The 24,294-nt window shown below is 50.2% G+C and overlaps 8 protein-coding genes across 8 annotated transcripts; 2 read left to right on the plus strand and 6 right to left on the minus strand.

Moving 5' to 3' along the window:
- Positions 1 to 405: 405 nt before the first annotated feature.
- Positions 406 to 2,031, minus strand: EPUS_02488 (uncharacterized protein; the record flags this gene model as incomplete). The annotated part of the gene is made up of 6 exons (XM_007805489.1): positions 406 to 642; positions 698 to 853; positions 933 to 1,041; positions 1,091 to 1,482; positions 1,559 to 1,681; positions 1,855 to 2,031. The coding sequence occupies 6 exons, from the start codon at positions 2,029 to 2,031 to the stop codon at positions 406 to 408; spliced, it is 1,194 nt and encodes a 397-aa protein (XP_007803680.1).
- Positions 2,032 to 2,470: 439 nt separating this feature from the next.
- Positions 2,471 to 4,156, minus strand: EPUS_02489 (Ammonium transporter 1; the record flags this gene model as incomplete). The annotated part of the gene is made up of 4 exons (XM_007805490.1): positions 2,471 to 2,647; positions 2,702 to 3,002; positions 3,050 to 3,910; positions 3,969 to 4,156. 4 exons carry the CDS (start codon positions 4,154 to 4,156, stop codon positions 2,471 to 2,473), a joined length of 1,527 nt encoding a protein of 508 aa, XP_007803681.1.
- A 1,679-nt stretch (positions 4,157 to 5,835) lies between these two features.
- On the minus strand, positions 5,836 to 10,083 carry EPUS_02490 (uncharacterized protein; the record flags this gene model as incomplete). Its single annotated transcript, XM_007805491.1, has 1 exon — positions 5,836 to 10,083. The coding sequence occupies one exon, from the start codon at positions 10,081 to 10,083 to the stop codon at positions 5,836 to 5,838; it is 4,248 nt and encodes a 1,415-aa protein (XP_007803682.1).
- Positions 10,084 to 10,900: 817 nt separating this feature from the next.
- On the minus strand, positions 10,901 to 15,332 carry EPUS_02491 (Cytokinesis protein sepH; the record flags this gene model as incomplete). The annotated part of the gene is made up of 2 exons (XM_007805492.1): positions 10,901 to 12,017; positions 12,067 to 15,332. 2 exons carry the CDS (start codon positions 15,330 to 15,332, stop codon positions 10,901 to 10,903), a joined length of 4,383 nt encoding a protein of 1,460 aa, XP_007803683.1.
- Positions 15,333 to 16,509: 1,177 nt separating this feature from the next.
- Positions 16,510 to 16,911, plus strand: EPUS_02492 (uncharacterized protein; the record flags this gene model as incomplete). The annotated part of the gene is made up of 1 exon (XM_007805493.1): positions 16,510 to 16,911. One exon carries the CDS (start codon positions 16,510 to 16,512, stop codon positions 16,909 to 16,911), a length of 402 nt encoding a protein of 133 aa, XP_007803684.1.
- Positions 16,912 to 17,158: 247 nt separating this feature from the next.
- On the minus strand, positions 17,159 to 18,403 carry EPUS_02493 (uncharacterized protein; the record flags this gene model as incomplete). Its single annotated transcript, XM_007805494.1, has 1 exon — positions 17,159 to 18,403. The coding sequence occupies one exon, from the start codon at positions 18,401 to 18,403 to the stop codon at positions 17,159 to 17,161; it is 1,245 nt and encodes a 414-aa protein (XP_007803685.1).
- A 494-nt stretch (positions 18,404 to 18,897) lies between these two features.
- Positions 18,898 to 20,856, plus strand: EPUS_02494 (uncharacterized protein; the record flags this gene model as incomplete). Its single annotated transcript, XM_007805495.1, has 2 exons — positions 18,898 to 18,908; positions 19,044 to 20,856. The coding sequence occupies 2 exons, from the start codon at positions 18,898 to 18,900 to the stop codon at positions 20,854 to 20,856; spliced, it is 1,824 nt and encodes a 607-aa protein (XP_007803686.1).
- Positions 20,857 to 22,017: 1,161 nt separating this feature from the next.
- Positions 22,018 to 23,696, minus strand: EPUS_02495 (uncharacterized protein; the record flags this gene model as incomplete). Its single annotated transcript, XM_007805496.1, has 2 exons — positions 22,018 to 22,693; positions 22,750 to 23,696. The coding sequence occupies 2 exons, from the start codon at positions 23,694 to 23,696 to the stop codon at positions 22,018 to 22,020; spliced, it is 1,623 nt and encodes a 540-aa protein (XP_007803687.1).
- Positions 23,697 to 24,294: the final 598 nt, after the last annotated feature.

The following is a 24,294-nucleotide window of genomic DNA, read 5'->3' on the forward strand; positions in this document are numbered from 1 at the left end:
TGGGTTGCTGACACTCCGTATACCTGCGTTAGTCGAAGAGGAGTGACGTGCTAAGATAAGATAAGCCCTGGATGAAAGGTTTCCCCATCCCCCAATTGGTCGAAATACGAAATATGGAGTACCCTGGAAAGCACTGTGGCTGCTTCTACGGATGCCGCCGCCGCTCTCCTGTTAGGTAGGGCTTCTTCTGTAAGGGTGAAAAGGAGGTCAAGCAGGCATGGCGTGGAAGCGGCATACTGTATTATCCTTGCTGTGGACGTTGAACTCCAATTCTGCATGGCACTACACTCTTTCTTGAGGTTTCAGACCCAATCCGGGGTATCGATCAAGCAAATATCGATCGCCTTGTGAACAAGCTTCAGCCCCCAAAATTGCCCTCAGAACTGATCAAAACCCAGAGTCGATTTAGTTGTCCTGCTGATCATCTCTCTTGCTGTTGGTGTTCTTCTCCTCTTCCAACCATTTCCCGAACTTGTCTAACCTGTCGCCCTCGCCTCCAACACCGTCTCCTCCGTCGCTATTCTCTCCATCCTCATCCTCCACGTCGCCACCCTTCTTCTCGTTGCTCTTCTTGAATTTCTCGCTTCCATCCGCAATATAGGCTTTCAGCTGCCTTTCGTCGAACCAGCGCCCGTCCATCAACTACAACCTATCTCAGCAAAGGAGTGAGTGAGTAGAGGACCTGAAAAGAACGTACCCTAACACATGCTTTGGCGGCCTCAGCGTTAGCAAAGCGCACGCTTGCCACGCCGTCCGGTTCCCTGTCAAAGAGAACGACATTGGTGACTTCGCCGAGTTTGGAACATTCGTCTCGGATGTCTTCTTTGATTTCGAGTATCGCAGCGGGATCTTCCTAGAATGGAGCAGCAACAGGTTCAGTTGAGCTGTGAGAGGGAAGTAGCAGAAGAATGGTGGACTGGAAAAAAGCGTACCTCGAGCTCCTGCAATGTGAACATATGCTTCAAAATCACGACTTTGTCCCACCTCGAACTCGTGTCCTGAAGTGAAGAGATGTCATCATCACTCCAATCGGCAAGCTTGCTGCAGAAATGTCAGCGTGCTTCGTACAAGCCGTAACCATGTACCATACTGATTCAACTTCTGCGTCTTCCTTATAACCTTCTTCTGATCCCTCTTGCTTGATTTAACCGGCGCATCCTGCTGACTCTTGTACGAAAAATCCGCCGCCTGCACCTTCATCCTTTCCGCATCGCCGAACCTCAAACTTGTATCGTCCAGCATCTGGATGGCGAGATTGACGGATTCGGGTCGAAAATATACGATTAACGCATCGCCTTTGAATCCTCCCTGGTCGTTCTCGTACATCTTGATCCGCGGCTGGCCGCGATCGATCTCCTCGGCGATGACGCCGCACTTGGAGAAGACGGAGTTGATCTCTTCGAGGGTGGAGTCGGAAGGCAGCGAGGTTACGTAGACGGCGGTGTTTATGCGGGCTTTCTTGGGCTTCTGGATTGGTTGGTCCTGGAGGGCAGCCATTTTCGTTAGATGGTGATCCCAGCTTATATACCGGAGGCGGGCGGCCATCGGTTTTACTCACCTCCTCACCATTGACGTGCTGTTTCTTTCTCTTCTTCGGCGCAGCAGCGGCAGCCGGCGCATCCTCATCTACACCTTCAACTTTGTAGGCTTTACTCTGCTCTTCCAGTAACGACTGGTCCAGCTGTACTCCCCAATAATACCAGACCTCTGGTTAGAATCTGCCCTTGTTTCTTTTTGTTTCTGCTCGAGACCGTGTAGTTCAGGAGGATGTGAATGGGTGAAGGGCACTGACAGGCCTCCATGGTGGTGATTGGGGAGAGAAAAAGAGGTGGTGGGTCATGGTTTGGTGCCTACCACTGGTACCCATCTCTTCAGTCCATTGATGTACTCGTATTCTGGTCCCTCTTCTGTTTCTAGGATCCATTTGTCTTCGAGCTTGGAGAAAGAGATTCGTGGGTCGCTGTCGAACTGGGAGGGAGATTGAGGGAAGCCTGATTGAGTTGTTTCGGGGACACCTGGGGGGTCATCCATTGCGAGTAGAGGAGGGTGAGTGGACAAGAAATTAGGTTCCTTGAATGACGGGACTAATCACCGTGCGCAGAGAAGATGATCACTTGGGGGTGGTGATGCGATTCACTATTCACTATCGAGTAGGCTGACTTGTAAGTACTATAAGGCTCCGGTGATACGTTCTTGGCACCCCGAAGGTATCTGGGTATCTGGGTATCTTCCTTGACTACTACTATGGGAGAGCAATGCTCCAAACCTATCAAGTGTATTCTTCTACTTGTAGTTCTGCCGAATAGAGAAAAGATATGTTCCCGAAGCTTGATTTGTATTGATACAGCCATCTAAGTCGAAATCCCCCATACGCCTCGCTAACATAAGCACCTAGACTGAAATCAAGAATGAAGACTTGACAAGGCCACCTACGTTGTATCTACATTATCCCGGTTTAGAACATCTTGGATCATTCGGAATGCGGTACAGGTTCACCCTCGAGCTCGATCGCTCTGTAAGGTCTGCTACCGTCACTCGTATAAATGTGCTTCTCGCGCGAAAGAGACATGGACAGCATCGGTAATGCCGAACTGGTGTCATCCTCTACTCCATGCACAACATCTCTCAACAGCTCGACGTAATCATACTAGCAGAGGTCAGCACACCAATATGTCAACGAGGAGCGCGAAGGGGGACCTACAGCGAACTCCCCAATCTCTGTATCATCCATGCCCATAATTTCATCCTCTTCAGGGGCTCGGAGATATAGTCCCGGAATGAAATTAATGAGCAGCAGAATAAGGCAGGTACCCACAAATGAATATGCCAAGCCTGCCGCTGAATCCGCCAGCTGGTAGAGAATTTGCTTGTAATTGTGGTTGAGCCAGCCACCACGTATGTCGGTGGTGCCATCGAGACCTGCGATATAGTCGGCTGCGAAGAGACCAGTGAGAAGATTGCCCACCAAGCCTCCAATGCAGTGAATGCTGAATATATCAAGACTATACAGAGTTAGAATGATGAGCGGATGCCTGGTGAAAGCGCTTACCTGTCATCGATACGCATGTAATATTTCAATTTCGTTCCATAGTTCGTAGCTGCCGCACCGACCACACCAAACACAACAGCCGCCCACGCAGGAACATATCCTGAACCCGGAGTAATACAGACCAGTCCGGCAACGACACCCGAGCAGAAGCCTACCGTTGAAAACTTTCTTTCCAGTCGGTAGTCGATGAGACACCATGTCACGCCACCCGCCGAGGCAGAAAGATTAGTCACCACTGCGGCCATCACAGCTCTCATGTTAGCAGAGAGTGCTGAACCCGCGTTGAATCCAAACCATCCGAACCACAGAAATATGGTACCCAAGACGATGCTGGCAACATTGTGAGGTCGGTAATTTAGCTCGTGGGTTCCGTGTCCCCGTCGCTTGCCGAGCATGAGTGAATATGCCAATGCAGCCGCACCAGACGTGATATGGACCGGCGTTCCCCCCGCGAAATCCAGTACACCAGTTCGAAAGCTCCATCCATGTGGATTCCATGTCCAGCAAGCAATTGGATCGTATATGACAGTTGTCCAGACAAACATGAACACCACGCAAGGCAGCAATCTCCCTCTCTCGGCCACTGCTCCCACGGCCAAAGCCACCGTGACCGCAGCAAACATTCCTTGGAATACTGCGAAGAGGAGGTCTGGCAGCCTGTGTGATGCAACAGAGGGCGCAGCAAGAGTGTTGCGGAAGCCAATGTGGCTAAGGTCTCCCAGGAATCTGCCGGCTGAACGCGAATAGACCAGAGAATAACCCCAGAGGAACCATTGGATGGACACGACACCCGCCGCCATCACCGAAAGCCATAGCAGCGAAAGGGCGGATTTTCGACGTGCGAGGCCCGAGTAGAAGAAGCTATCACAAATATGAGATAGGTTCGGGATATGTTCTATAGGCCTGAGAAGTAGCTTACCCTACACCAGGTATCATAAGCAGCACCAGCGCAGTTGCAGTGAGCATCCACGCTATATCTCCACTCTGGTAGACGTTCAGGTCTTGCGTGAGGGACTCTCCGCCATTCGGATCACCGTTGTTCTGATCATATGGTCCGATGGTATAGTTGGTAGGTGAGACGGGTTGACCTCCATGTGTACTGGCCATGTTGATATGATTTCGTCATGGAAAAGTCATCGGATCGAGGTTGAGGAACTCACGAAGGACCCGCCGCGCTGGACATCAGACGTAAGAGATGAATGTAGCATCAGGGTACTAGCAGCGACGAAAAGGTGATCCGCGGAGGTAGAGGCGTTATTATTATCGTTGCAAGACAGCAAAGTGGGAGAAGGGGGTCCCGGTCCATTCTGCCAGTCTTCCGCCGTCCGGCTAGTGACCTGCACTGGGCAGGAAAAGAGCATAGTGCTATCAATGCAATCGGGAGGATAGAGTTGACGATGTCGCTAATGATGATGCTAGAAGTGGACTAGGAGGCGGTAGTCGGACGAATTTTGCCATCGAAACAGTGCAGCATGGGGATGAGACGTCGAGCTTAGACTTTTCGGAAGCTTGGTACCTGGATCACAATTGCTGTTTCAGGGGAAGGCGCACTGATCCTGGTTTGCTGAGGAGCCAATGCACGACCCCTGACGTGGGAAGGATTCGAGATACGGACCATCATTCTTCCTGCTATTGAAACGTGGGATACATTAGTGAGGATCAGCTAGTAGGTAGTAGGTAGTACTCGTAGACTAGACTGCTTCAGATAAAGGAACCGAACTCTCTCTGTAGGGGTAGCACGAAGCCGTACTGGCACAGACACCGGAGGAACATCATGTGCCAGTTCTACTTATACCATAGTGGGTGGGAGAGACAGAGATTTGCCTGCTCGGTCCATCTCGCAATCGACAAGATTGAGATGTCAACTGTCAACCAACTATCGCAGATCAGTGTCCGAGCATCCAATCTCCCCGGGCCAACGGGCCAACGCCACTGTGACTCAATTGAAGACGAACTCACTAATCAGTTCTCTTCGGAGCCGATGTGGAGAACGCCGCTGCCAGTCCTCTTAGTATAAGGACTAGCTCAGGGTTAGCAAGGTTCGGTTAGCAGGGTTCGGTTAGCAAGTTCGCCGACAAGGTCATGGTGGCTCGTGCTTGCGCGATATCCATACGTAGTATGAGTAGTACGTAGTATTCCACTCATTGTGTTTGTCTGGGGTGCATCACTCCAATGCAGAATCTAAGCAGAGGCGAGACGTCAAGCATTGACCCCTGATAAGTGTCCTTGGGTCATGCACCAGGAAAAAGTACAGCAACTGTGACTTCAAGACTACGCACTGGGGGCCCAGCTGTGAATCGTCATGCCAGTTGCTTAGTGCACACACACACATGCACACACACACATGCACACACACCTCCGTGCTTGATATTACAACCTTGCAGATAATCTTCAAGATCTGGTACGAGTAGTATTATGAGAGGCTCGTATCATACTGTGCTAATGCAAGAATGGGGGCTGTTTTATAGCTTGCCCCTTACGCAAATGTCAATGAGCATCACCTCAATATTAATAGCAGCAGCTTTTCAGCAGTGCTGCTGAACAAGTAAGCACAAGTACCAACACCAACGCTAATGCCCAAATTATGGCTTCTTGACCAGCCGTAACCTAGCAGCGAGAAGAATTTAACGATAGATATGTGAAGCGGGTAGAAATCTGATGTGATAGCCCTGAAGACGATGATAGACCAAGCAGCTCATTAATGGAACGTGCAAGGCGTGACGAAGCGTGCGTGATTGTGTGATTGTGATTGTGTGATTGTGTGTTTCCCTAGGTGTATGACCTTTCTAGAAGTTGCTGGAATTCTGCCTCGATGGATGGACGCTGTTGGGCATACTGTTCGTTGAGCTTGTCGACAGGCCTGTTTCAGATCTTGGGGTATCGGGCACATCAACTACCAACCTTCTGATCTCCACAATCCATCGATGCTGCAGCAGCTCTGCTGCCGAGCTCCTCTTCGACGGGTCTCGCTCAAAGCACCTTTTCAAAAATTCCACCCCGTCTTCGCTAAGCTCATCTGTAGATGGCAGCTGCGGCGGATTACCCTGCGCAATGTTGTACATGATGGCCCACTCATTGTCCAGTGTCGACCACGGCCGCCGCCCTGTGGCCATCTCCAATACGACACAGCCCAGAGACCAGATATCTGCGGCACCAGAATGGCGTGTCATCGAGCTCGAAGGCGCATCGCCCCGGATGACTTCTGGTGACATGTACATGGGAGTCCCGGTCATGGTCTTTTGAGGATTGCCCCGAGGTGCCGCCGGCGGGCTATTATGCTTTGCATCACCACCTGCCTGCTTATCCGCTTTATGGGGCGATTGCGGAGTAGGATCGGGAGCCATGATCGTTTTGCCCTGCCGCGCGATAATCTTGGCCGCCCCAAAGTCGACGTACTTGATCACTCCATTGTGGTCGAGAAGGACATTTTCCGGCTTGATGTCACGATGGACAATGCCAGCTTGGTGAAGATAGGCGAGGCCTTCAAGCATCTGCAAGGCATACACCATGATGACCGTTTCATCTTCGATGCGGCCATGTTCCAGTAGACCTGCTACCGAACCGCCAGAACAATACTCCATGAAAATGTAAACTTTGTCTCGATGCACTTCGATGCCGTAATACGAAACAATATTGGGATGATCAAGCACTGCGAGCACACCCATCTCGTCGCCAATCTGTTTTACGATTGTTGGAACAAGCTGAGGATCTTGGAGCCGGATCTCCTTGACAGCCATAAGATACCCCGTGTCGAGGTTGACAGCAGCATAAACAGAGCCGAATGTTCCTCCACCAACAAATTGACCTTGTTGCCAACGCATCGTAACGTTGGTAGCAGACGAGGACAGAAAAGTAAGGGAGCGGTCTGCCTCATTTGAGCCCTCAAGGACTCGTCCAAGTGTTGCTCGTTTGGCCTCATTGTCCCGCCGAGCATCTTCAATCTCAGTCAGCAGACACATTCGTTGTGTGGTCACCAGCTGTGCCGCTTCATCATCATCCACCATTCGACTTATATCCAGACGCTTGGTAGGACCATTGATTGCCTCCATGCGCACCTTCTCTTGCTGCGCAGCGAGCGTCGAACGGGCACCCATGATGTCGAAGTGCGAGATAAGGACGGACATACAGCCTGCCACCTTGACACGGATACGACTGTATTCCTCATCGCTAATCGCCAGAATGTTCTGACCGCGTGTCATCATCATTGCAAACTCCAAAGCAACCACAGCCCACTTGAAAGTTTTCCGTTCAGAAGCATCGCAATCGTCGCAGATGAAGCTCACCCAATCAAGCGCCAGACGGGTTAATTTCAGATTGTTCATCATTCGTCTGTTTGGATCCATGTACATGAGAGACCGCTTGCCAAATTCCGTAGCAAATGCGAAGCACGATTGAATCAAGTCAGGACTCGCAATTCCTCGGTTCTTCGTTCGTATGATTTCAACACTCTCCATGATGGTATTGGAGAGTTTGAATGTTGTCTTTTTGATCTTGCCTAACTCGATGTTGACTCGTCCGAGATTTGCTCGTTGCTCGATGACAATGTCGAGCTTCTTGCCTGTCGCGTTGAACAGATTCTGACGGGCGTTGTGCAATCGTTGTTGCGACCCATCGGCCACCAAACGTAGTCTTCCCACACGCAGATCAGTGGGAAGCTCCGGTAGGTCCATCTGTGTTTTTTCGCCCTCCCAAGACAATGTCTCTTCGGGTCGGAGGACCAAGATGTACGGGTTCGTGGGATCCTCGGGTGCATCTTCTGCATGGAATGAAGTGCCCAGGATGGATTGTGTAGCTTTCGCTCTATTTCGTAGCGATGGGGATGCGATCAGGTATGTTCCCGCTGGGACATTATCTGAAACAGCTGAAACCAGGAAGTGGCCAGTTACCACAAGGGAGTCGTAGAATTCTTGTAGCTCATTTTGGTCTAGGCCAAAGCTGAACTCTGTCGCATTTTCGAATCTCTGTCGGAGAATGCGAGAGAACCGAAAGAGCTTGCGCTGACGCACACGCACTGAATCGAGAATGGCTTTATAGCGTTTCTCCATCTCTATGGCTGACTCGTCGGGTTGGCTCCGAAGTTCTCTCTCAAAATGCCCCGTTAGGCGGAGAAGTGCTTTGGCGGTCAACGAGCTGAACTGTTCGGCGACCTCGATATCCCCGCCTTCCAACTGACGTCCAATTTGGTTGGAGAACTCCCATTCCTGCTCCAGAATCTCAGCTTCCTTGAATGTGTTCTTCGTTGCACCCAGCTTCCAGTTCAACATCTTGAAGTAGAACTTGAGGGCATCAACAATGACACCGTCAAAATTCTCATCAATGCATGGTGGCAGCTCCCAGCCTGGGGCAGGGTATGAGATATCGAGATAATCCTGCTTGATTCGGCAGGCCAGTTTCATGAGGATCTGAAATTGATCGATCATCTGATCGATTATCATCGCCGACGACTGTGCAGAGTCTTTCATCTTCTGGGCGTAGTTGAGCCTAATGCGGACAATCTCTTGTATTAGGCGCGAAGGGAAGTTCAACAAGGTCAGAAGCTCTTCGATGTAGGGTGGCAGATGGCGTTCTGCGAAAGTACTCGCATTGTGGATCAAAGTATTCTTCGCCTTCTTGATTACTTCGCCAATAGGGAAGAGCATACTGTGGTTGCCTTGCAACGAATTTAGACCATCTTCTTTGAGGATGCGATCAATGAACGAAGACTCGTCGATCAGCTTGCCCCCTGAATCTGACCGCTTCCTTGGCTTCTGAAAGTCTAGTTCTGCATTGCCCACCCAGCCCTGAAGAATGGCTAACTCGGTATTGATGAGCTGCGTGGTATTGTGCCATGACATTATGGCATCGCAACTTGCCTGGAATGCATCTGACGCCGCTCGGGGTTGAGCATTCTCAAGTCCCTTCCGGGTTGAGTATAGACATTCACACTTCTCGATCTTACGGACAACATCCTCCACCTGCATTGCGGGTGGCTTGCCTACCTCGGTCTCGCCTTTGATCTCAAAGGATATTATGCTCTCAATGGTAGGGCCAATCGTTGCACGACGATCCTCAATCATCCTCTTCTGAATGGCAGTGGTACGCCCATGGGCTTTGGCCTTGACTCCTAGCCATATCTCGCCATTCAACTCTACACTAGACATTTGCTCCGTGTTGCCAATCAGTCTCTGCTTCTCCTGCCTCACGACGTCGCCTTTCAGGACTGATGCCAGCATGGAATGCCACTCCAGTCGTTCCCTGTTTTCTGGAACCGAAAGCTCTTCCAACGACGGCTGTACATCCTCATTCCCAAGAAACAGATTGGTTTCCGGATCGTATGGATCGTTGTTGTCAAACTGCAGGTCTGATGATGGGGACTCTTCTTCAGTCTCGGAATCTGTACTAAATCCCACGCTTGGGGTCTGCGTATCGAATTTTGTCCAGTCTGCAGGACCTTGCCGGACCCGCTGCACGTAAGCCTTCTCCTGTGCCCGATACTGAGCATTCGGATCTCGGCGTGATGTCCGCATGTTCGACGAAGAGCGTGTGCGTACGGAGGAAGCATTGAAGAATTGAAGTGGTTTTCGAGCTGGGGCATACGTATTTGAGGGTGTTCGAAGAGGAGCGGATGGTCTTTGCACTCGTGGATCTGGCACGAATCCTTGTTCTGCTGTAGGCTTCTCTGCTCCACTGGCAGCGCCGCCACTTCCTCCTCGAGGCCTTGCGTTGGAATAAGAGTTCCATGAGGAGAAGCCAGAGGATAAACCGGTCGAAGGTGTCCAGGCAGAGACTGTTGTCGGAGTGTATGTAAGATTATGATCGCCATTTTCACCATAAGCTGGTTCGCTCGAGTACAGATAGCCTGGTGCAGTCGGAAGCTCGTCTGAACTTGATGAGCTGGATCTGTCTAGAACTTGATGTGGGGTTTCTGATTGTTCCATGACCGGCGCAAGACGACTTTTCTCGGCGTATTCTTCGTCGCTTGGTCTGCGTGGCGTTGGCTTTGGTGTCAGTATTGGGGTATTCGAGCTCACAGCCAGCTGTGGCTGCTCTGCCATTGTGGCGAAGGCGACAGGGCAGATTTCTTTGAGCTAGAGGTGCACGTGTCGGGGATCTCCAATATTTCGTGAATTTAGGAACGCGTGAGGAACAAGGAAAACATCCTTTTTGACGCGTTAAAAACTCAGTTCAATCAGCTGCTGCTGTCCCTGACTACTGATTTATCTGGTGATGGTGTATTATCACTGTCTGACCAAGTTTTGTCCAAGTCCTAGGGTCTCCCTCCAAGTTCTCAGTTTAGAGCCGAGGCATGCCCCCGAGCGGCCCCTATCCACCACCAGCTGTATCGAGCCTGTTTTAGCCCGCCCACAAATCATGCTGTGGCGAGTCCCCACACCACCAACACTACATATTGCATCACGTCACCTCCATTGCAACTCCAGTATCAGTTTACACAGGAGACTTGATCTGTAAGTCCATGTGTCCAGTCCAGCACCAACGCAATATCTGCTAATCTGTGGATGGCGGAACAGGAACTGAGACCATAACATTGGGCTGCCCTTTCTGTAGAGGTCGTTTAATCCTACCACCTTCATCTCCTGCACACTTGCGGCTGATAGAAACAGTGAACTTCTTTACAAGCCCCCAACTGCTTAATTCTGAAAATGTCCATGCCGTGCTTCTAACCATCCGCAAGCAAAGATGGACTGTCGCCAATTTCCTCCAACAACCAGAAAAATCATATCGCCTTCGACATCGTCAGCCTTTGACAATCATGAGGCGTCAAGAACAATTCTTGGTAGACCATGCATATTCACCTACTCCCATCTGGTGCAAACATGAATATGAGTGAGAGTCCCTTTAGACGATATCAAGTCAAGACCATTTTCCGTCGCCGCTAGGATGTCGTCTAGCCGTTGTCCTTCTTGCACTTGCAACAGTAATATCAACACCGCCGTTTCTTGCTCCATACAGACTCTCCCTAGACACGCGCGTCGCGCCAGGCGTTTTTGTCCCAGGTCCAGCCGCACTTCCACCTGTGTCACGAGACCCATTGCCATTGGTTGTGCTCGGACGGCTCATTCGGTATTGGCCCCCCACCATACCCCGTGGTAGACGGCTCTTGACCACACCAATCTCATTGGCGTTGCCAGCGTTAACAGACGGTGAGTTGATGCTTCCAATAGTTGTACTCGCTTTTTGTAAGGCAGGAACAGGCAGATTGATGGCTGGCGAGCTTTCCCTTCCTAGACCATTTGGCCCTTCCCGGCTTGCTGGTCTTATAGCTGTAGAGCCATTGAGATAGCCAACCCCGTTTCTTTGTCTTCTTGGCGTCTGTGCCAGCCTCCCTGACAATCCTACAGCAACGCCGTCAGATCCATCAAAGAATCCCATGCTGCTCCTCTCCGACCTTCCCAATTGGGGCGAGCTCGGCCCAATTGGCATACTCATCTGTCTTTCCAGCAGATGTGGTGGGGTTGTACTTGCTGAGGCGCGTCGTAGGGCTCCGGTGCCATTAAGACGCCGCTTCCCTCCCCCACCTCCTCCACCTCCTCCGACAGCACCACCACCACCATGGAGAGATATACTGTCAACCTCTTCACATGAGCGAATCAACTCCTGCGCCATGCTTCGGACCAGGACTGCTGAGTCAGAGACCTGTAGCTCGCGAATCAGATCGAAGAGGCCAAAGTGCTCGAGCAGCAAACCACCTTCGTCTGTCGCATCGCATATGCTACCTATGATTCTTAGCAAGTTAAGCCTGATAGCTGGCTTGTTAGAGTTGAGTTTCTGGCCAATACACTCAAATAATTCAGCGCTGCGGGCCATGGACGCCGCAATGGGTTGGGAAAGGCGAAGCAGTTTCTGCAAAGGCTCGAGTAAGTTCTCGAAAGAACTAGATTTGCTTTGAGTAAATGCTGCCGTAATGGCAACAGTAAAAGTATGATTGTCCAGCAGGCTGTCTTCGACACGAGCAGTTTCCTCTTGTAGCCTAGGCATGATCGTCAGTGTTGTTTCGAAGTCAAAATAAAAATGCTTACCATGTGAAGATTGCATCCAAGGCAGTAACTTGCCAGTAAGGATCAGACAGAAGCGAAATATAGAACGCAAGACCCTTGTTCTGCCACAGCTCTCGTCTTGTCGCTCTGCTCGAATGTGCCATGTCACACAATATGGGCAAGGCGAACTCTTTGAGTGGCCACTCTTGTTTGACAATTTTGATGAGAATGGGAATAATGCCATCTACTGCTGCATCTTCTTGTCTTCGTTTCGAGAGCCTGCAAAGGTTGTAGATGGTATTCAGGATTTGATTCGAGAGCTCTCGGCAATGAGGCTGATTCATGCCCCAGTCAAGCAGCTCTGTCAACACATCTACGGCGTTGGAATTGTGAAGAATGTCAAGGGTCGTTGATAACATGGATAGGTTTTTTATGAATTTCAACATCGTGATCTGATGTGCAGGCGACATCTTCTTCAAGTTCTTCAAGACACGGTGAAGGACCGTTCGCTCCGCCACCAGTTCCTTGACGTAGTTTTCCGCCTGCGAGAATATAAAGAAGATGCTTGCGATTCTCCCTTCACAGAGTTGCGCTAGCTCACGCTGTTCCCCATTCTCTGCCGGTTCGCTGAGGACTCGGTTGAGCACCAATGACAACGGATCAAGGACAGAATTTCTGGACAGGATGCGGCAAAAATCATTCTTGGGCGTGGAGCCCTGAAGCTCGAAAACGCTCCATATGCCGTTGACGCCAATGAGAACCAGCTCTCTATCGTCGTCGTAGTCGTCTTCAAGGAAGTCGATCAGGACAGTCAGTCCCCCAGCACTCACAAACATCTGAAGCGTCAAGGTAGAAGTTTGATACATCTTTTGGACAAAGGCCGCGGCCTGAAGTCTGATGTCACGAGGGTATTTCTTTGACGCAAACTTGTTGATCTTAGGAATACCACCAACAAAGCAAAGGTTTTCTTGAACCTCGGTATCATTGACAATTATTGTATTGATGATCTTCAAGAGGTTGAGAACGATGTCCAAACGAGAGCAGTCTTCCAAGATCTCCAGGATGGGAAGCATTCCATGGGCGGTGACGATGACGTTCTTCGTTCCTGGAAACAGTCCAAAGATGTTCATCAAATCTTCTGATATCTGCAACAAGAAATCATCGTCCTGGGCTACCTTTAATTGTCCAACCAATGCTTCAACGTCTGTACGAAGTCGAGCATGCTTGTCACGAGCAATGTTAGTTTCGAGATCTAGCTCTGGCAGACCTTCCTCGAGCTGCGCAAATGGGTCATCTTCGTCATCGCCATCACTTCGCCGGGAATTGTTTGATATTTTCGAATTGAGCATTAGAGTTCCAGGTTCTGACTCCTCTTCGCTTTCCGTCTTCTCAAGGATGTTCTGGCCAATCCCAAACACGTCTGAGAAGTCCTCGTCCTGTTCGTTCTCTGCATATCTTTGGATTTCTATTGAAGATCGGGTCCTTCTCATTGAGATCTTCCCTCTTGGTGGTGGTTGTCGGCGGAGACTTCCACCCGCAGGAGGAGGTCGCATTGACTGCATCAGATCTGTGACGCTCGGAGACTCGAGGATCTTCGAGGGAACCTCATTCTCCATTTGCATCATACTGAGCTTAGTATCAAGTGTCAACTCGTTCCCGAGCACGAGGTCTGAATAATCTTCGATTGAGCTTTCTCGGTACAATCGTGAAGGTTGCGGCTGATAGTGATCCGCGGCTTTTAATGGTAGTGGCTTGCTTTTGGAAAGGTCGGTGTTCTGGCGTGCGGACGACAATGAAGCTTTTCGAGCTGTCTGATTTGCTTTGGCTTTAGCCTGTGGTGCTTCTGATTTATGTCGAGCATGCTTGGGTTCTGCCTTCTTAACGGGTGCGGACGGTCGCACTGTCTTGCATGCATCAGATTCACTTGGTTGGAGCGGACTCTTCAAGGTCCTATCGTTGTCATAGTCTGGTTCATGAAGGCCCTGCTCCGTAATACTTTCGAAAGAAGCAAAAGCCTTCAATTTCTCTGAAGAAAGCATTCCTCCAAAGTGATCATGTGGCCGAAGTTGAGGCAATTGTAGAGCTCTTGGTGAGATCTCGGAGACAAAGTCGTCATCCCAGTTGTCATCAGCAGCACCTTCGGGTGACCTAAATTTATTGTTGGCTTCCTTTGCTCTTGACACGATTGGGGCGGGTTGTGCAGGCGTCTTGAGAGGACGAAACATATCTCTCTGACCATGTATTGGACTCGCGGGAGACGGCCTGGAGGGCTTGTTACTCGAGACGATGTTTGGTGGTGAGCCTTTGAGAGCATCGTTCCATTCCTGAACGCTCTTTATAGCTTCTCCATACTCCGTCGACTTCTTCGGATCAACAGCATCAGATCGCCGTGCGTTGGCAATCCATGGATGTTTAAGGAGTTTCCTTGCAGACACTCTCAAATTCGGGTCTTTTTGGAAACACTGACCAAGAAAGTCAAGCACAGTCGGTGATGCTCCCTGAGGCAGCGGCGGATGATCATCGTTGACGATTCGAAAAAGAGCCGGCATTGGTTGGAGTTTATGGTAAGGGGGCTTTCCGTCTAATAACTCAATGACTGTGCAACCCAGACTCCATATATCTGATGCAGTCGTGGCACCAGCTAGTTCAATCACTTCCGGGGCCATCCAGTATGGAGTACCGACAACGCTGGATTCGTGTAAGCCTGTCGTCCTACTGGCAACGCCAAAGTCTGCAAGCTTAACAAGACCTTGCTTCGTGGTGAGAATATTTGCACCTTTGATGTCTCGGTGTATCACACCTTGTTCATGAAGATACAGTAGGCCGTGCAAAACTTGAGACATGTACAGGCCAACGAGGTTCTCAGGAAAGCGGCCAAAGTTCTTCGATATGGAATGTAGGGAACCATTTTCACAATATTCAAGTATGATATTCAACGTCTCTGGGGTTTTGACGAATCCCTGGTATTTGACGATGTTGGGATGATCCAAATTCTTCAGCAAGTCGATCTCAAGCATTATAACCCGTAGTTCGCTCTTCGGAAGGTCTGCAAGTTTGATCTGCTTCACAGCAACCGTCTCCCCGGTTCCCCAATTAAGTGCCCTGTAGACCGATCCGAATGCCCCCTTTCCTAAACAATCTCCTAATTGATAGTCTTTTAATTCTGCGACATCCAGAGCCTTGGGCTTCTCTTCCTTCTTGTTTGGGCTCGAGGAGCCTGTAGGGCCCCGTCCCTTCCCTGGTATGCCATTCGCAAGCTTCGAAGGGGGTTGTTCTTCAGTGGTATCGGAAATGATTCGACCGACCATATTGACAGCAGATAACGCAGTGAATGGGGGCACGGAAATGTAAGATTCCAGGAGGCTTGACCATATCTGAGGGAACCATCAATCTCAACATCCGAAGACAGCCCAGTCCAGGCACTGATGCAAATCTCCACAGTTGGGTATGTGGTATATGGACCGTCCTAGAGGGTGAGCGTGTATGACCAGTAACATAAGACTGAGCCTATTGCTGCAACTTCAAAGGGAAGCAAGGGATCACCAGAATGCTCAGACTGTTAGACGGGTTTTCTCCGTCAGACAGGTCCTTATGCCGCTGCTCAATGCTCAAAACACAAGTTTGTGCAAGTGATGCGAACCCGCAGAAGCAGAAGCGGGACTCTGGTGCCAAAATCGAGAGAAATTCTTGGCATGACTTAATAGTACCTAACTGCTACTAGTTAGTAGTGAAAGTGGTCGCGCGAGCAAAATGAACACCCTTGCTGTCATCAAGTATCAATCGAACAAATGCTGCTCAACAGATTCGAATCCTCAACATTGAGCACCAAGATGACAGAGAAGGGGTCGAGTGCCTGTTTCGTGTCAACCGCGCAGCACATCTATAAGTTGAATTGGCTTGCTTCAACAGAGTGAACGCTGTGGGCAGTATCTGTCTAATAGCCACATCTTCCTAAGCATCGTCGCTCCTTGGGCAACTCATTCTACAGTGGTACCCACGATTTAAGATTGGGAGGAATTCAGAAACGTTCAAAGTAACAATCATCGCTGGGGAAGACATCGAATTCTGATGGCAAAGACTATATTTACTAAGTTAGTAATTTGTATGACAACCAAGTGCAGGATTGCCTTCTGTATGCCAACAGTCATAAATCCACGGGGGAATAGAAGTAGGAATTTTTAAATATCGTGGGTACTACCTTAGCAGTCAGATGCAGTTTCACACTCTCTTGTCTATTTTCTGTTGCATTACAACCCTACCCCTACTTTTAACTTAGACAAGCGTCAGGATCATGCCCGAAGCTTTCATTATCATGGTCCGTACCCGCTCATTTTGCCCGACGCATCTCCAGGTCTTCGTTTCCTTAAGGCCATTCTCCGGGCACTGGACTCCCTTGAACCATCCATCAGCCCTTTCGCACCATTTCTCGCTTCTGACGCGCTGTTCATATTCAACAGCGGCGAACCTGTTGCTGCAAACCAGATCATGGCAATGTTCAACTCCAGAGCGACTAAGCCAGACACCTTCCATCATGTAATGAAGATCGCCTGGGATGTGGGAAAGGGAGATGGTAGGAGAACTGTCATGTACGAGTCTATGAGCATGGCTGTGCACAAGAATGATCTAGAGCTGGTCGAAGTCAAAGTGCCAGAATTCAACATCATTGAATTGGTATCCATGGAGAAGGGTTTCAAGGGACTCGTGGCAGTTGAGCTGAGGAGTTATATCGGGACAAACCCTATTGTACAGCGTGTCTGGAGAGCGGCCAGTGTAAGCAGTGAGACGGAACAGATTCTGTTGTACCCCTTGGCCAGATTAATGTACAGGTTGGAGTTCTTTTCGAACGTGCTGTGCTGGGCAACAGAGGCATCTTCACTGCTGCCGTAAATGCTCAAACTTATCATACTTATCTTCCTCTGTAGGTTGTAGCTAACATAATCATGCAGTTGAGGTGTCTGTGGAATCTCAGGTTGACTGATTATGCCTGACATGAATCACAATAGATACTTTGTGGCAGACTATCTCGGAGAACAGATTTTTGGTATCTCAGGCTGTAGGAGAAGTGTCGGCTTTTCACCAGTAAAATGGAAAATATCCCCTCATCCTGTATCATGTGAACGGACCACTCTGCCATTTATTTGCTTGCCCTTAGCAGTCGCAGAACATCAGAGACAAGATACAGACTTCCGGTCACCACCACAGGTGCTGCACGATGTAGTTCTGATAAGCCACATAATGCCTCTTCAACCGTTTTTGTTGCAGTAATCTTGATTTCTTCAGAAACTCTTCTGGCAGCTTGCACAATCTTCCCGGTGTCGACAGGCTCAACCCACGGCATTCCATCCACAGGCCCGAATGCGGTGGCAATGACATTGTCCTGAGGCTTGAGAATGCAACTAAGGAGCTCCAGGAGGTCCTTGCCTTTACTGGCTGCCAGAATCCAAGTCACTGAGCCAGACTGCTGACGAATCCTCTGATCGACATAAACAGCAAGAGACTTAGCTGCCTGGACGTTGTGAGCTCCATCGAGGAGGACGGTAATATCATATCCAAGGAGTGGCTGGAGACTAACTATTTGAAGTCTTCCGGGCCAGGTGACCCTTGAAATCACATCCAGCGACTGATCAACAGGTTTCTTCGGTCTAAGAGATGACTCCGCTGCTCTCGCTGCCTCAATTGCTAGAAAGAGATTAGCCTGCTGATGAGGTGCCATATCTAAATTCTGAACAAATGGTTCCAGCATCTTCATGGTATGTGGAGCTGTCTCAGGATTGATCACAGACAACGTGGTTTTCACTCTCTTTGCATGTTCGTGGAGCACTTGAAGAACAGATGATTCATTTGTGCCATCCACAATGCAAGGGACAGCCTCTTTCATGATACCCGCCTTTTCACCCGCAATGGCTTCTGGTGTCTGGCCCAACAGGGTCTGATGATCAAGCCCTATTTTTGAGATAACAGAGACAAGGACATCTTGGGGTCTGAGAATATTGGTGGCATCCAATCGACCTCCCAGTCCTACCTCAACCACACCAACCTGGACATGAGCACGATTGAATATCTCAAAAGCTGTAGCCGTCAACAATTCAAACTCGGAGGCACAAATTCTATATTTCTCATCCCGACCTTTCACCTCATCTTCAACTTGAGTGAAGACCTTTTTGGACACAGGCTGATCTTGGATGGATATGCAATCCCATCGATCAATCAGGTGTGGAGAGTTGAACCGTCCGGTGACCACGCCAGCCTCTTTGAGGAGGGCAGAAAGATAAGCAGTTATAGAGCCCTTGCCATTTGTGCCAGCTACATGAATAGCCTTCCAGCTCAAGGGCGTATGCTTGACAAGCTGTGCGATCCTGCTCAATCCAAGCTCAATCATAATCGTGTTCAGTCAGATAAAGGTGGAAAATAACATATTCCGATCTAAAGGCCATTATGAGCAAAGTTGTGTGACTGTAGATAAGATGTCTACATTCATACTGTCATACCTTTTGCTGTATGAGTACAGAGTAGCAGTACTCCGTAGTTGTTCAGTATTTGAAAATGTGAACTTGGATGGCCTTGGCGTGAGGACTTAGATGCTCTTGGCAAGGCACGACCCAAGAAGGGCGCCTTCCCCTTTCAAGACAAGCGTTTCGGCATCCCTTTAGGCTGTTAACCTGCTAGCCTGTCCGCCTCAGTGTTTCAGGCTGGCCACTGCCCACTGTTTAGCTATGGCTCTCGCGTGCCATCTCAAAGAGCCTCCAGAACAATCATCACCATAAAATAATCGCCACTCTTGCTCTTTTATATCATTGCGCTCCGTTTGTTGTTGTCGCGTACATCTTTCTCTCTCTCTGAGGACCGTTTCCTCAACTCTGTGAGGCCGTCAGTATGGGCTTACCGTAAGTACTTTGTGACCCCTTCGCGATACATGTTCGCAGCCTTATCGCAGATCGGCTTTTGGCCTGGCGCGAGTAACATTATTTTTCCAGGCCGAAAGGCAATGTATCAACTTTTGCTGACCATATTTATTGCAGTATGTTCAGAGAGCCTGGCGAAAGCAGCCCTCAAAAGGTAGCTGAAAAAGCTGAGCGCGCCGCGGCCTCTTCACGATCTGCTATTAGAAGAGAGCGCACGATCAGAGACACTGGAAGGTTACACCGTTTTAGTGAGAGAAATGAAAATGAAGTCCCTAATGGCGCCGCCACTGTGTTATCTTCCGGTACGAGGCCGAGAAATCGCGTTCGTATGCGACAAGATCGTGGGACAGAGCAACAAATACAGTCTCGGGCGATGAGAAGATGGGGTCCCATTCTTGATGCCGCACGTCGTGGTGATGAAGGAGGTGTCCATGACGCAATACGTAGGTCAGTCGATGAGGAGCTCCGAGGTGATGGCTTACAACATCAACGTTCTGGCCGGGGAACAAGAGTCCCACGTTCACCTCGCACATCTTACACATCAGCTCTTCGCTTTGAAGTGGCACCTACATCACGCTCTTTGGCTTCGCCTGAGAGATCTGTAGAGGAGCAAGCCCTTCTGGCAAGACCTTACATGCCCAGCCCACCATACTCTTTTAGCGACAACAGTGCTGTAGGACTTCGTCTTAGAGCCACAGAAGGGACTACCGGCTTCATTCCAGCAGATCCTACTCCTGGCTTTGCCCCAGCTCGAGGGGTGCATCGTGATAACGAGGAGCATGAACCAGCGACTAGTGGTAGTGCTCCACGACACCATACCCCACCAGGCGAGTCATCCTGGACTGCCTCATACCCACCTCTCCGACGCGTCAGCCATTTGTCACCACGACTTGAATCAGATCGGTTCAGTTTATCCGGTTCTGGCGGTCTCGGAGATCGGCGTCGCAGTGTCAGCTCTTCGTCATCAGATCCCGGGCAAGACACTTGGGAGACCCTTCTTACCACGATGGAACCTGACGCCCAACTTCCCAGCACCGATAGCTCTTTCACCTCAGCCACCGCAAGCCAATCAACTCGCCAATCTCGACAAGCCTCACAATCGCGCAACACAAGCTTTGTATCAGCTACCACACCGACTGAGCGTGCCGTCTCCAGAACGACTAGCCCCAGTTGGCCTTACAGAGCGTCTTATGGTAACATGGACTTGGATATCCGCAGCACCCAATATGATTGCCTGTCTATGGAGAGCCGAGGCAGCATGCGCACTATGCTTGACATCATTGCAGATGCACGACAAGCTCGCGCCGGCAATCCTGCCGGAGAGCTTGTCCAATTTCATGGCCCACGATCCGACGAAAATCCTATGCTGACCGTGCGCCATGAGCAAGCTGAACGTAATCGGGAGCCTGAAGAGCGTGACATCGTCCTTGACGAAAACCGCATTCTTGCCCACCACTTCACTACGCTGAGGACAATGGATGAACTCCGCGCTTCAAACAATGCTCGAGCTCGTGGCATGGCCCGTACTGAAATTCCTAGCTGGCAGCGACAACACGAAGCAAACAGTACCTCCAATAATAACAATAACAATGTCAACATCAACAGACGACCACGCAATGCACACGACTTGCTAAGGGCCATTGAACACCAAACCCAGCAGATCGCGCAAGACTTGCAAGAGACCGAGACAGGCCCCGCCAGCCGACCAGACACCCCCAGCCGCGGATTCGCCCAAGCCGCAGAAGATTTCCACCGACTTGGATCCTTTGGCCCCCAGACACAGACGGGGACGCGAGACACCACAGCAGAGCCGGAGAACGATTTGGAGAGCATGCATAGACTCATTCAGCGCATAGCAAGGCGAGAGGATATTCCGAGTGAGTGGTGGGCGTCAGCGGGGCTTGCGAGGACGATTCGAGAGAACCAGTGAATTTGCTTTGTATTGTTATCGGATTGTCTTCTTGATGAACCCCAAAAGGCAATTTCTACATTAGGACTGGGAAACGACTGTACTGTACCGTATTCTAGATACATACCTAAAACGAAGCGGTGGATGCCTGCCTGTGCTCTCGCTGCAGTACGTAAGCGAATTATCTTTCTTAAGGAAACCTCATACAAGTATTCCGTCTGGTAGATTCTGTTTTCCTGGCTGGCTCCCCTCTGGCCCTCTTTGCGAGATCCGTGTGCAGCATTCTTCCAAATGCTGTCCTTTCTATCATACCTGTGAGTGTGGTGAGGGAGGGCACGGTGTGCTCCTTGAATTTGGATGCTCAAGAGCAAGAACAAGGACGAGATGAGATGAGATGAGATCTGAAGGGGGCTGAAGATACGGCGTAGCCTAACGCACTAGATGTCCAGGCTCGGAGGTGAGAGAAACTTCAGGATGCTGAGACCACAGCATACCCCAGGACAACGAATGCACAGACACAGCAGAGGTGAGGCTGGTCGCGGGATGAAAGAATGGGAAGGGAGCACCTCGGAGAAGTTCAGTAAGCGGAGTGGTATTATTTTCGATTTTTATCTCGCAGACAATAGATTGTCAGTATGTGTGGTTTAGGGTGCCCACCCTGAGGGCTTGACTCTACGGCCTTCTTTTGTAGCCTGACCTGTTCTGGTCCATCCATCCCCATACACTTACCATCTCTCCTTCTTTCACTGCCTAGACTTATTCCATCATCACTGTCACTGGCACACAGCGCATATTGGTGCCTCGCTTCCTGCATTGTGTGCAACTTCTTTCACATTCCTTTTCGCTTCCCTCATCCAAATGCCGCCAAAAAAAAAGGCTCAATATCGTACAAGAAGAATGAATGTTCCGACACCATCACGGTCATGGTTTTATCTCATCTCGTTCAAAAGAGAGGAGAGTGTGTATCCGTGCATATCGAGGCCGATGTAAAATGCCTTAGAGGCAGACTATAGGCCCAGTGATGGCGCAGCGGAACCGAGACCGAGGTTGGAAGAGCAATCAAGAGGCCTGCGCGCACGCTGATGCTTGTTGTGCTCCCAGATGCGCCAGGAGAATGCTCCACTCGGAAGAGCTCCAGCGACAAAATCCGAAAAAGTGGTATAAATAGAAAGGCGACTGAGCTCATATATAGTCGCGCCCAGCCTTCTGCAGTTCAATCATCCTCCATCCCCTCGTCTCGGGATTGTTGACGTCCTCCGGCGTCCTTGTTACGCCTATCGCATACGTGACCAGTTGGACTCGATCTTCCATTCCTGCCGCTAACTCACCACTCTTCGCGTTCCGATACACATGAACTTCTTGAGTTCGACAAGTGATGATGAATACGGGTATATCCCCGGGCTCGAGCATTCGCGCATTCAAGATATCCACGTTCCTAATATCCAGAATGCGTCCATCGGATTTGAGTCCAGCGGTTGTGTACTGCTGCATCAGTGCTGAGTAGACCTGGAATTGTGCTGCCGAGAGCCAAAGCTTGAGAGTTTCAACGTCGCCTTTGACGTAGGCGTCTAACACTTCGGGGAGGATATATTCTCTCATGTCGCGCAGGAAAGGCTCAATTTGGAAGGAAGGGTCCATTTCTCGGAATTTCTTGATCACCATTGCGGTTTCGTTTTCGGCGAAGAATCCTGCTACTCGGTCGGAAATGGAGCGTGCAGTGGATATGAGCGGGTTCTCCGATTCGTTGTATGTAGATCTCAGAGCGAAGACTGATTGCATGATTTTGGAGGAGTCACGGAAGGAGTTCCAGGATTCTTTCCAGGCTGAATCTTTGTGGAGGGTCACGTTTGTACCGGCACTGTAGATGAGATTAGCAAGGAAATGTGCAAATAGGTGCTTTACGAGAGAGCTTACTCGGGATCTTCTTCCCACTTTTCCGGAGGTCCTCTGCCGGATTGTACCTCTTTCATATCTCTCAGCTCTTTCTTCTTCCGTCTCTCCTCCTTTTCAACCCAGCCGCCATACGTCGAACTACTGCCATCATCTACTGCCTCCTTGATGCTCTGGAAGGTCTTGGTCTCTCTCACGGGGCGTGTAACTTTTTCTATCCCTCGACCCGTGGCATTCACACCTCCACGGATTCCTTGCACCATCTTCGTGTCCCAAGTCCACGCCGCGCCCTGCCCTAAAGCCTTGCCGGTTGTCTTGAGCGCTTCAGCGGTCTTTGATGTTGCGGCACCAGCCGTGGCATCGTACGCAGCACGCGCTCGCTTGACAGATTCTGATTCGGTGAACTGATGGGCGGAAGACGCCAATTGCTTCGTAGATTCATTCCATTCCTTCGAAGCCTTGAACTCGGATCGTAATGTTTCGGTGAAGACTTGCCAAGGAGACTTGTCACCATGAGGTGGCGGAGGCGGTTCGTCCTTCTTCGACTCGTTCTTTGCATCTGAAGACTCCTCCCCAGACTTCTCATCCTTCGCATCATCTGTCTTGGATTCTTCGTTTCTGCTCGGATCCGTCCCTGTACCAGTTGAGCTCTCTACCCGTGGAGAATCTCTAACTTCGTCCGTAGGCCGTGTTTGTTCAAATTGTGGTGATGATGTGTGCAGCAGCCGGGCAAGTGAGATGTGTGATCGTAAAAGGAGTGGAGAGGTCGAAGGTCTGAGAGCACTCTGAGCGAGCAACAGTTGCTGGTTGGAATGTGTTGGTGTCAAGAAAGGATGGTCCTGCGAGAAAAATGCTCTCTGTGTTGATAGTCGTCTGGATGCCAGTGTTCTGCTTCGCGAAGAGGCCAAAGAGACTAGGGCTGGGGCATGCTGTAGATGCCTGCTCGCCGCCACTCTGCAAGGAGTGATCATGCTATGTCAGTTTTCAGGATGCACAGTTGGGACAAGAAGCGCAGAGAGAAGACTGTGAAAGACTGTATATCTGGCGTAGTCTGTAGCAGGTGATGGCTCGGGATGCTGAGGCAAAGGGACGATCTTGGCGCAAAAAAATAAGCGTCGGAGCTTGCTATGTGAGACCACAGGGTTCAAGCAAGGTCAACCAGAACCAGCTTCGACGTCGCTAAGATCATAACGGTACTAAGCGCGGTTTCGTACATGGAATCAACAGATTTCGACTGAAGGTGGCAGAATATGGTTTCGAAATCCTTAATCCGTCTTTCCTCGCCCTCTCTCTGCCACCAATGTCAGCGTCTCTTCCCTCGTCAACAACAATCACACCAATTCTCCTCCTCCTCCTCCTCCTCCTCAGCTGCGGCAGACAGGTTCAACACTTTTGCTGACAGTCTCCGGAGGGGTGGATTAGTCGGTCAAGCTCTATCTACTCCGAGGTCTCAAGAGCAGAGCCTTCGCGAAATACAGCAGCAAAAGCAAAGAGAGGAGGCCCAAGCTAAGCGGGAACGCTTCAACCTCCTAGGGGAGCGCCACACCAGCAAAGCCTTGACAGAAGCCA

Source organism: Endocarpon pusillum (assembly GCF_000464535.1).
Source record: "Endocarpon pusillum Z07020 unplaced genomic scaffold scaffold4345, whole genome shotgun sequence".
Taxonomy (NCBI): Eukaryota; Fungi; Ascomycota; class Eurotiomycetes; order Verrucariales; family Verrucariaceae; genus Endocarpon; species Endocarpon pusillum.